Here is a 9,881-nt window from a genome sequence, read left to right as displayed (position 1 = left end):
GTGTATACAAATATGTTCATTTATATATATATACATATATCTGTGCGCGCGCAGATATATGTATATATATGGGACCTCACTTATTTGTAATTGTTCAAAGGGTAGAACGGCGGTGTATAATTACGTAGAAATGCAGTACAATCTTGCTATTTTTTATTTTATTTATGGACGAATAACCTTTATTTCTTTTCTTTTCGAATTTATGATAAGGGTTCTTGAACTCGATAGCAAAGCTCAGGTTCGAATACAAAACATTTTCTTTTTGATCAGAAAAATTCCCGCGCATTCCGTCGTCAGGCCAGGACGCCCTTGGCCTTGTCCGTCGTTGGGTTGCTGGCGTTGCATGATTTGCAATATGAAAGGCAGAACTCGATTATGCTTGTTTCACTGTGTAGGAAATATTTTATTTGTACGAAACTATTACATTCGTAAGTTCTTTTGTGGTAATGATCTTGCCATGAGATTTCATGAGAAACAAATCTCTAGATCTTTATATAGAAGAATGTCCCAACACGGGATTCAAGTCAAGGATCATGGATGATTCTCGGAAACCACTGGCGGATCTAAATAATTTCAAGGAGGAGGGTAAGGTGGAGGAAGTGTGAGGGGGGGGGATGGGGGAGGATGTCGGCCTACCCGAATTTGAATAAGATTTTACTCTGATTCTGATCTTAAGCTGTTTGAAGCTTTATTCCATCAATGTATTGGTTCTTCCAATGCCCTCGGCAGACTGTGGACACCTGACCGATCCGAGTTTCACAAATGCGTCCAAACTCTTGAAAGGAAACGCACGTGGTCTGTGTGATCTGTTCCAATCTCTGGGACGCGAGCTTAGTCAGACAGGGACGAGGGCTTTTTAAGGAGTAAATTGTACAGTTTATTACATTCAATGTCATATGTGTATACATATGTATATATGTACATATATACATAAATCGCATAGATACTGGAAATAAACATGTCATATAAGATTCTCTACATACATTATATATATTCAGATCCATACATATATATGTCTATACACACGCATATATGTGTGTGAAAGAGAGAGAGTATGCATATTTACATATTTATATAGTTTATATATATACATGCACATACATTTATGTATGCATCGGTATACATATATTTATGTTTGTGTGTGTTTATATATATGTATGTTTATATATATATATATATATATATATATATATATATATATATATATGTATGTATGTATATGTGTGTGTGTTTGCAAATTGCATATATATTGGTGATCAGGGTTTGTGTAGTTTTCCGTCACCATATGCCAGTACATTTTCCCTCAAGCTCCGTGCCCATGCGCGCCTTTTGTAAGTACTGCCAGTGTCATGGCATATACATTTCTTGTATATTTTAAATTTTCTGAAGTTTTGGAATAACTATTTCTTTTGGAATATATATATATATATGCCAATGGTGGTGTCTAAAAGTTTAATGTCGCCACTTTTATGAATGAGAAGATCCTGAATCCAAAAAACGAAAATCTCCTTCACAAGCCGGCTGACCATGCAGGTGTAGCGTTTGCTAATTAAAATACGTACCCTGGCTCTTTAAGGAGGTGTAAATCTCACTGCCACCACCTGATGGGAACGAGTGTTTGATGTAAGAGGGGATAAGGTGTCAAAAGAATTGTGGAAAGGAGCGACAGCAGAGCATTTGTTTGCATGTGTGCGAAGTGCAGTTGTACAAATGAGCCAAAGGGAGGTAAGCGTGGTCAGAACCCCGAGGAGAGGCGTGTACAGATGCTTCAGCTATGCTCTAGGAATTTAGATTGTTTTACCTTTTAGAACACTGAAATACATTAAGGGTTTGTGCAGCCTTCCTTCTTACAAGAGTCGGGGACTTGTCAAAAACTATGGTAAGATTAGCTATTTATTTCACAAAAGCAAAAATAAAACATAACATAAAACCGAACACGAACACAGTAAAACACAAGCACAATAAAACAGAAACACTAAAACACAAAAACACAAGCACTAAAACACGAGAAATAAAACAGACAAAACAGTAAAGTTTTGGGAACTTTCGATTGTTGCCTCGGCCCGCGAAACAGTTTTGGTTCTTATTGGGTTTACCAATTAAAAAAGGGTTTTTCAAAATCATTAAAATTACCTTACCATATTAATTAACAATAATCCTTAAAGTTCCATTTATAAAATAAAGAATAAAAGTTCCATGAAATAAAAGAGTAAAATGAAAAAGAACCATTATGTAAGGTGTATATTGAAAAATAAAAGCTCATAAAATGGTAATAAAATGTTTAATAGAAAATGTAAATGTAAAAGTTTCATAGTTTATATAAAAAGTATTAAAGATCATAAGAGGTTTCTTTAAATAATTCATTTTCTTGGTGGTCTGTTTTCTTTCGGCGTAGACTCATTGTAAAACACAATGTGATTTTTTTTTATAAAAATCACTAAAAACAGTGAAACATAACACAGTAAAATATAAAAGAAAAAAATATATAACGAAGCCGCACAGGTGAGTCGCCCCAGGTAGCTTCCCATTTTCTACGGCCCGCAGCTTCCTCACTGGGACGGCCATCCTCACCCACAGGGGATTAAAAATATATATAAGAAATAAAATAAAAAAATTTAAAAAGCCACTTAGAAGGCGTAGAAAGAGGAGACCTCCGCCGTGGAGCGAGGGTGGATAGTGCATTTCATCTCGCAAGGGGCGGGGCCAAAGGCATTCGCAGGGGACCGCTGGGGACGGATACAGGCGGTCCACTACACAGGGTCCGTCCTCAGGCTCGCCATCTCGCCAGAAGGAAGCTGTTTCGAAGGACACCGTCCGTACTAGCCCTTTCGTCCTGCGTGTTGCGGATGCCGTATTATCTGCAATGTTTAGTTTGTATGAACTGCAAATATATCGGTGAAAGGTTCTCTCAGCATTTACTTAGCCTGGAGAAATACCTACTCATCTAGCCTCATATTGAACTAATATGAGGAAATACACGAATAAGGAAAGCCCCGACAGTTGGAAATATACTTATATGCAAATATTTATAAGTATAACACATAAGTGTATGCAATATATACATATGTAATATGTCTTTACACACACACACACACACACACACACACACACACACACACACACACACACACACACATATATATATATATATATATATATATATATATATATATATATATATATATATATATATATATATATATATATATATATATATATGTATATATAGGTATTGTATATATATACAAATACATTGTATATATATGTATGTCTATGAATATACACATATATTTGTTTACATATAATGTTTTTAATTACATATGTGTGTGTGTGCACGTGTCTATATATATATAATTCCTTTGCAATGCCTTTTCTCGAAAGACAGTAGAGAGTTATAATCGCTTCAGCGGGGTACTATTGAGTCAGTGAGATGCTAAAGTGTAGCAAAGAAGCCTTTGAACTGGAAGGTTTTGCCCATGTTTAAAGTGTGATGGAACAGGTCGGGGTCCTTGTGAGATTTGGGGGACGAAACCCCTCTGGCCCCTGCCATCTACGGCCTAGTGACCCCTAGATCTGGGAAACCTCGATATTAAGGTCTAGATATTTCGGGCTTGGCGCTGGGGTCTAGCGAGAGACAATGCAAATGGTAGGAGAAAAGTGACGAAATTTGCACCAGTGTTCATTGGCTAGCATGCAAATGCTTCTTCATGGTAGATCTTCATGGCACGGAATGGTTGGCTTCGAAAAACTGAAATAATTCTCACAACTATGAATAATAGCTAATATTCAACGAAGTCGATTCATTATCACAGCTGACATATAGCTGCGTTTTAGTACTCTTTTCTTCGACCACATCAGTTGGGGTATAAATTTTTTTTCTTTTCTTTTCTTTTTTCAAAGACCAAATTGGATAATTGAATCGTATGTACATACCACTGTGCATTTGTTTCCTATATATCTAAAAGAAGTTACCGATGTCTTCCTACAGCTGATTCGTCTGTGTGTGGAGTCGAATTCGGAACTGCCAGAGGAGCTGCCTGCCAAGAAACTGCCAGAGGAGCTGCCTGCCAAGGAACTGCCAGAGGAGCTGACTGCCAAGGAACTGCCAGAGGAGCTAACTGCAAAGGAACTGCCAGAGGAGATGCCTGCCAAGAAACTGCCAAAGGAGCTGCCAGAGGATGTGACTGCCAAGGAACTGCCATAGGAGCTTAATGCCAAGGAACTGCCAGAGGAGCTGCCTACCAAGGAACTGCCAGAGGAGCTTAATGCCAAGGAACTGCCAAGGAACTGCCAGAGGAGCTGCCTGCCAAGGAACTGCCAGAGGAGCTGACTACCAAGGAACTGCCAGAGGAGCTTAATTCCAAGGAACTGCCATAGGAGCTTAATGCCAAGGAACTGCCAGAGGAGCTGCCTGAGAAGGAACTGCCAGAGGAGTTGCCTGCCAAGGAACTGCCAGAGGAGCTGACTGCCAAGGAACTGCCAGAGGAGCTGCCTGCTAAGGAACTGCCAGAGGAGCTGCCTGCCAAGCAACTAACAGAGGAGCTGACTGCCAAGGAACTACCAGAGAAGCTGCCTGCCAAGGAACTGCCAGAGGAGCTGCCTGCCAAGGAACTCCCAGAGGAGCTGCCTGCCAAGCAATTGCCAGAGGAGCTGCTTGCCAAGAAATTGCCAAAGGGACTGACTGCCAAGGAACTGCCGGAGCTGACTGCCAAGGAACTGCCAGAGGAGCTGCCTGCCAAGGAACTGCCAGAGGAGCTGCCTGCCAACGAACTGCCAGAGGAGCTTAATGCCAAGGAACTGCCAGAGGAGCTGCCTGAGAAGGAACTGCCAGAGGAGCTGCCTGCCAAGGAACTGCCAGAGGAGCTGACTGCCAAGGAACTGCCAGAGAAGCTGCCTGCGTAGGAACTGCAAGAGGAGCTGTCTGCCAAGCAACTGCCAGAGGAGCTGCCTTCCAATGAACTGCCAGAAGAGCTGACTGCCAAGCAACTGCACGAGGAGCTGACTGCCAAGGAAATGCCAGAGGAGTTGCCTGCCAAGAAAGTGCCAGAGATCTGCCTGCCAAGGAAGTGCGGGAAGAGCTGATTGCCGAGGAACTGCCAGACGAGCTTCCTGCCAAGGAACTGCCAGAGGAGCTGACTACCAAGGAACTGCCAGAGGAGCTGACTGCCAAGCAACTGCCAGAGCAGCTGCCTACCAAGGAACTGCCATGGGAGCTTAATGCCAAGGAACTGCCAGAGGAGCTGCCTGTCAAGGAAGTGCCAGAGGAGCTGCCTGCTAAGGAAGTGCCAGAGGAGCTGCCTCCCAAGGAAGTGCCAGAGGAGCTGCCTGCCAAGAAACTACCAGAGGAGCTGCCTGCCAAGCAACTGCCAGAGGAGCTGCCTGCCAAGCAACTGCCAGAGGAGCTGCCTGCCAAGGAACTGCCAGAGGAGCTGCCTGCCAAGGAACTGCCAGAGGAGCTGCCTGCCAAGCAACTGCCAGAGGAGCTGCCTGCCAAGCAACTGCCAGAGGAGCTGCCTGCCAAGGAACTGCCAGAGGAGCTGCCTGCCAAGGAACTGACAGATGAGCTGCCTGCCAAGCAACTGCCAGAGGAGCTGCCTGCCAAGCAACTGTCATAGGAGCTTAATGCCAAGGAACTGCCAGAGGAGGTGAATGCCAAGGAACTGCCAGAGGAGCTGCCTGCGAAGGAATTGCCAGAGGAGCTGCCTGCCAAGCAACTGCCAGAGGAGCTGTCTGCCAAGAAATTGCCAGAGGAGCTGCCTGCCAAGGAACTGCCAGAGGAGCTGCCTGCCAAGGAACTGCCAGAGGAGCTGCCTGCCAAGGAAGTACCAGAGGAGCTGCCTGCCAAGCAACTGCCAGAGGAGCTGCCTCCCAAGAAACTGCCAGAGGAGCTCCCTGCCAAAAAACTACCAGAGGAGCTGCCTGCCAAGCAACTGCCAGAGGAGCTTAATTCCAAGGAACTGCCAGCGGAGGTGACTGCCAAGGAACTGCCAGACGAGCTGCCTGTGAAACAACTGCCAGAGGAGCTGCCTGAGAAGGAACTGCCAGAGGACCTGCCTGCCAAGGACCTGCCAGAGGAGCTGACTGCCAAGGAACTGCCAGAGGAGCTGCCTACCAAGGAACTGCCAGAGGAGGTGTCTGCCAAGCAACTGCCAGTGGAGCTGCCTGCCAAGTAACTGCCAGAGAAGTTGCCTGCCAAGGAACTGCCAGAGGAGCTGCCTGCCAAGGAACTGCCAGAGGAGCTGACTGCCAAGCAACTGCCAGAGGTGCTGCCTGCCAAGAAATTGCCAGAGGAACTGACTGCCAAGGAACTGCTTGAGCTGCCTGCCAAGCAACTGCCAGAGGAGCTGACTGCCAAGGAACTGCTAGAGGAGCTGCCCGAGAAGGAACTGCCAGAGGAGCTGCCTGCAAAGCAACTGCCAGAGGAGCTGCCTCCCAAGGAGCTGACTGCCAAGGAACTGCCAGAGGAGCTTTCTGCCAAGGAACTGCCAGAGGAGCTGCCTGCCAAGCAACTGACAGAGGAGCTGACTGCCAAGGAACTGCCAGAGAAGCTGCCTGCCAAGGAACTGCCAGAGGAGCTGACTGCCAAGCAACTGCCAGAGGAGCTGACTGCCAAGCAACTGCCAGAAGAGCTGACTGCCAAGTAACTGCCAGAGGAGCTGACTGCCAAGGAAGTGCCAGAGGAACTGCCTGCCAAGGAAGTGCCAGAGGAGCTGACGCCAAGGAACTGCCAGACGAGCTTCCTGCCAAGGAACTGCCAGAGGAGCTGACTGCCAAGGAACTGCCAGAGGAGCTGCCTGTCAAGCAACTGCCAGAGCAGCTGCCTACCAAGCAACTGCCAGAGGAGCTGACTGTCAAGAAACTGCCAGAGGAGCTGCCTGTCAAGGAAGTGCCAGAGGAGCTGCCTGCCAAGGAAGTGCCAGAGGAGCTGCCTCCCAAGGAAGTGCCAGAGGAGCTGCCTGCCAAGAAACTACCAGAGGAGCTGCCTGCCAAGCAACTACCAGAGGAGCTGCCTACCAAGCAACTGCCAGAGGAGCTGCCTGCCAAGTAACTGCCAGAGGAGCTGCCTGCCAAGGAACTGCCAGAGGAGCTGACTGCCAAGGAACTGACAGATGAGCTGCCTGCCAAGCAACTGCCAGAGGAGCTGCCTGCCAAGCAACTGTCATAGGAGCTTAATGCCAAGGAACTGCCAGAGGAGGTGAATGCCAAGGAACTGCCAGAGGAGCTGCCTGCGAAGGAATTGCCAGAGGAGCTACCTGCCAAGCAACTGCCAGAGGAGCTGACTGCCAAGAAATTGCCAGAGGAGCTGCCTGCCAAGCAACTGCCAGAGGAGCTTTCTGCCAAGGAACTGCCAGAGGAGCTGCCTGCCAAAGAAGTACCAGAGGAGCTGCCTGCCAAGCAACTGCCAGAGGAGCTGCCTCCCAAGAAACTGCCAGAGGAGCTCCCTGCCAAGGAACTACCAGAGGAGCTGCCTGCCAAGCAACTGCCAGAGGAGCTTAATTCCAAGGAACTGCCAGCGGAGGTGACTACCAAGGAACTGCCAGACGAGCTGCCTGTGAAACAACTGCCAGAGGAGCTGCCTGAGAAGGAACTGCCAGAGGACCTGCCTGCCAAAGACCTGCCAGAGGAGCTGACTGCCAAGGAACTGCCAGAGGAGCTGCCTACCAAGGAACTGCCAGAGGAGGTGTCTGCCAAGTAACTGCCAGAGGAGCTGCCTGCCAAGGAACTGCCAGAGAAGCTGCCTGCCAAGGAACTGCCAGAGGAGCTGCCTGCTAAGGAACTGACAGAGGAGCTGCCTGCCAAGGAACTGCCAGAGGAGCTGCCTGAGAAGGAACTGCCATAGGAGCTGACTGCCAAGGAACTACCAGAGGAGCTTTCTGCCAAGGAACTGCCAGAGGAGCTGACTGCCAAGGAACTGCCAGAGGAGCTTTCTGGCAAGGAACTACCAGAGGAGCTGCCTGCCAAGCAACTAACAGAGAAGCTGCCTGCCAAGCAACTGCCAGAAGAGCTGCCTGCCAAGGAACTGCCAGAGGAGCTGACTGCCAAGGAACTGCCAGAGGAGCTGCCTGCCAAGCAGCTGCCAGAGGAGCTGCCTGCCAAGCAACTGCCAGAGGGGCTGCCTGCCAAGAAACTGCCAGAAGAGCTGCCTGCCAACGAACTGCCAGAGGAGCTGCCTGCCAAGCAACTGCCAGAGGAACTGAATGCCAAGGAAGTACCAGAGAAGCTGCCTGCCAAGGAACTGCCAGAGGAGCTGCCTGCCAAGAAACTGACAGAGGAGCTACCTGCCAAGGAACTGCCAGAGGAGCTTTCTGCCAAGGAACTGCCAGAGGAGCTTAATGCCAAGGAACTGCCAGAGGATCTGCCTGAGAAGGAAGTGCCAGAAGTGCTGCCTGCCAAGGAACTGCCAGAGGAGCTGACTGCCAAGCAACTGCCAGAGGAACTGCCTGCCAAGCAACTGCCAGAGGAGCTGCCTGCCAAGAAACTGCCAGAGGAGCTACCTGCCAAGCAACTGCCAGACGAACTGACTGCCAAAGAACTGACAGAGGAGCTGCCTGCCAAGCAACTAACAGAGGAGCTGCCTGCCAAGAAACTGCCAGAGGAGCTGCCTGCCAAGGAACTGCCAGAGGAGCTGCCTGCCAAGGAACTGCCAGACAAGCTGCCTGCCAAGGAACTGCCAGAGGAGCTGCCTGCCAAGGAACTGCCAGAGGAGCTGCCTGCCAAGGATCTGCCAAAGGAGCTGACTGCCAAGAAGCTGCCTGTCAAGGAACTACCAAAGGAAGTTTCTGCCAAGGAGCTGCCTGCCAAGGAACTGCCAGAGAAGCTGCCTACCAAGGAACTGCCAGAGGAGCTACCTGCCACGGAACTGCCAGAGGAGCTGACTCCCAAGCAACTGCCAGAGGAGGTGAATGCCAAGGAACTGCCAGAGGAGCTGCCTGCGAAGGAAATGCCGGAGCTGCCTGCCAAGGAACTGCCAGAGGAGCTGCCTGCCAAGGAACTGCCAGAGGAGCTGCCTGCCAAGGAACTGCCAGAGGAGCTGCCTGCCAAGGAACTGCCAGAGGAGCTGACTGCCAAGGAACTGCCAGAGGAGCTGCCTGCCAAGGAACTGCCAGAGGAGCTGCCTGCCAAGGAACTGACAGAGGACCTGCCTGAAAGGCAACTGCCAGAGAAGTTGCCTGCCAAGGAACTGCCGGTGCTGACTGTCAAGGAACTGCCAGAGGAGTTGCCTGCCAAGGAACTGCCAGAGGAGCTGCCTGCCAAGGAACTGCCAGAGGAGCTGCCTGCCGAGGAACTGCCGTAGGAGGTGCCTGCCAAGGAACTGCCAGAGGAGCTGACTGCCAAGGAACTGCCGGAGCTGCCTGCCAAGCAACTGCCGGAGGAGCTGCCTGCCAAGCAACTGCCAGAGGAGCTGCCTGCCAAGCAACTGCCAGAGGAGCTGACTGTCAAGAAACTGCCAGAGGAGCTGACTGTCAAGCAACTACCATAGGAGCTGCCTGGCAGGGAACTGGCAGAGGAGCTTTCTGCCAAGGAGCTGACTGTCAAGGAACTGCCAGAGGAGCTGCCTGCCAAGGAACTGCCAGAGGAGCTGCCTGCCAAGGAACTGCCAGAGGAGCTGCCTGCCAAGCAACTGCCAGAGGAGCTGCCTTCCAATGAACTGCCAGAAGAGCTGCCTGCCAAGGAACTGCCAGAGGAGCTGCCTGCCAAGGAACTGCCAGAGGAGCTGCCTGCCAAGCAACTGCCAGAGGAGCTGCCTGCCAACGAACTGCCAGAGGAGCTGCCTGCCAAGGAACTGCCAGAGGAGCTGCCTGCCAAGGAATTGCCAGAGGAGCTGCTTGGCAAAGAACTACGAGAGGAGCTGCCTGCCAAGCAACTGCCAGAGGAGCTGC

General features: G+C 49.6%; 1 protein-coding gene across 1 annotated transcript in view; it reads left to right on the top strand.

Moving 5' to 3' along the window:
• The first annotated feature begins 3,691 nt into the window (after positions 1 to 3,691).
• Positions 3,692 to 9,881, top strand: part of LOC138865645 (fibrous sheath CABYR-binding protein-like) — a 6,891-nt gene continuing 701 nt past the window's right edge. The window contains exons 1-14 of the mRNA XM_070136528.1: positions 3,692 to 3,733; positions 3,989 to 4,180; positions 4,378 to 4,772; positions 4,967 to 5,381; positions 5,616 to 5,759; positions 5,805 to 6,152; positions 6,198 to 6,640; positions 6,700 to 6,940; positions 7,166 to 7,681; positions 7,841 to 8,605; positions 8,666 to 9,010; positions 9,059 to 9,291; positions 9,496 to 9,721; positions 9,767 to 9,881. The exon at positions 9,767 to 9,881 is cut by the window's right edge and continues 272 nt beyond it. Of these exons, the coding sequence (XP_069992629.1) occupies positions 3,692 to 3,733; positions 3,989 to 4,180; positions 4,378 to 4,772; positions 4,967 to 5,381; positions 5,616 to 5,759; positions 5,805 to 6,152; positions 6,198 to 6,640; positions 6,700 to 6,940; positions 7,166 to 7,681; positions 7,841 to 8,605; positions 8,666 to 9,010; positions 9,059 to 9,291; positions 9,496 to 9,721; positions 9,767 to 9,881 (4,420 nt within the window). The remainder of the gene's footprint in view (positions 3,734 to 3,988; positions 4,181 to 4,377; positions 4,773 to 4,966; positions 5,382 to 5,615; positions 5,760 to 5,804; positions 6,153 to 6,197; positions 6,641 to 6,699; positions 6,941 to 7,165; positions 7,682 to 7,840; positions 8,606 to 8,665; positions 9,011 to 9,058; positions 9,292 to 9,495; positions 9,722 to 9,766) is intronic.

Source organism: Penaeus vannamei, chromosome 2, assembly GCF_042767895.1.
Source record: "Penaeus vannamei isolate JL-2024 chromosome 2, ASM4276789v1, whole genome shotgun sequence".
In the NCBI taxonomy this organism is placed as follows: Eukaryota; Metazoa; Arthropoda; class Malacostraca; order Decapoda; family Penaeidae; genus Penaeus; species Penaeus vannamei.
This window is presented reverse-complemented; position numbering and strand designations above follow the sequence as displayed.